This window comes from Aphanomyces invadans (genome assembly GCF_000520115.1).
Source record: "Aphanomyces invadans strain NJM9701 unplaced genomic scaffold supercont1.53, whole genome shotgun sequence".
NCBI lineage: Eukaryota > Oomycota > Saprolegniomycetes > Saprolegniales > Verrucalvaceae > Aphanomyces > Aphanomyces invadans.
Genome location: NW_008580198.1, coordinates 184,371 through 185,008, shown reverse-complemented (window position 1 = coordinate 185,008; position 638 = coordinate 184,371). Strand labels below are relative to the sequence as shown.

Genomic DNA, 638 nt, shown 5'->3' with positions numbered 1-638 from the left:
ATCGAGCCACCCGTCTTTCCAAACGTCTGCTTCTCGCTCGATGGTTATGCACTTGCAAACGCCATTTTGGATTTCCTCTTCAACGTTGCTGGCATGAAGGGACTGGGTCACCTACTTGGATTGCCTGCTGTCATCATCACAAAGAACAACACACGTATATGCCGCGACGAAGCTATGTGTGATTCTGAGTCGACAGATATTTCCACGGCGCTACCACGACATGTCGCGGATGTTTGGGCGTTCCCGGGCACGTTTGTGTGATATCTTCTCGCACCTCGTGCACGACATTTATTTACGACCGGTGGAACTAAACCTTGTTTTTGAACAAAAAGTTGCTACGGGCCGCATAAACACCTACTGCAATGCAGTTGCTGCCGAAGGATCTCCACTGGAATGCGTTTTTGGCTTCATTGATGGAAACAAAATTCAAACGAATCGAATATCAGCTACTGGGGATGGATCAAATTTGAAAATGCAAAACTCAGCGGGCGCAAGCGATATCACTGCCTAAATTTTCAGGTGGTGCCTCCATCGGATGGCATTTGCGTTCACTTTTAGGGGCCTTTAGAAGAACGACGCCATGATTCAGCTATGCTGACATTGAGTGGCTTACCGCGGTCATTTGCCTAACACCCCGA

General features: G+C 48.3%; 1 protein-coding gene across 1 annotated transcript; it reads left to right on the top strand.

Annotated features, from left to right (window-relative positions):
• Positions 1 to 93: 93 nt before the first annotated feature.
• Positions 94 to 261, top strand: H310_13552 (hypothetical protein; the record flags this gene model as incomplete). The annotated part of the gene is made up of 2 exons (XM_008881102.1): positions 94 to 154; positions 197 to 261. 2 exons carry the CDS (start codon positions 94 to 96, stop codon positions 259 to 261), a joined length of 126 nt encoding a protein of 41 aa, XP_008879324.1.
• Between the last annotated feature and the right edge of the window lie 377 nt (positions 262 to 638).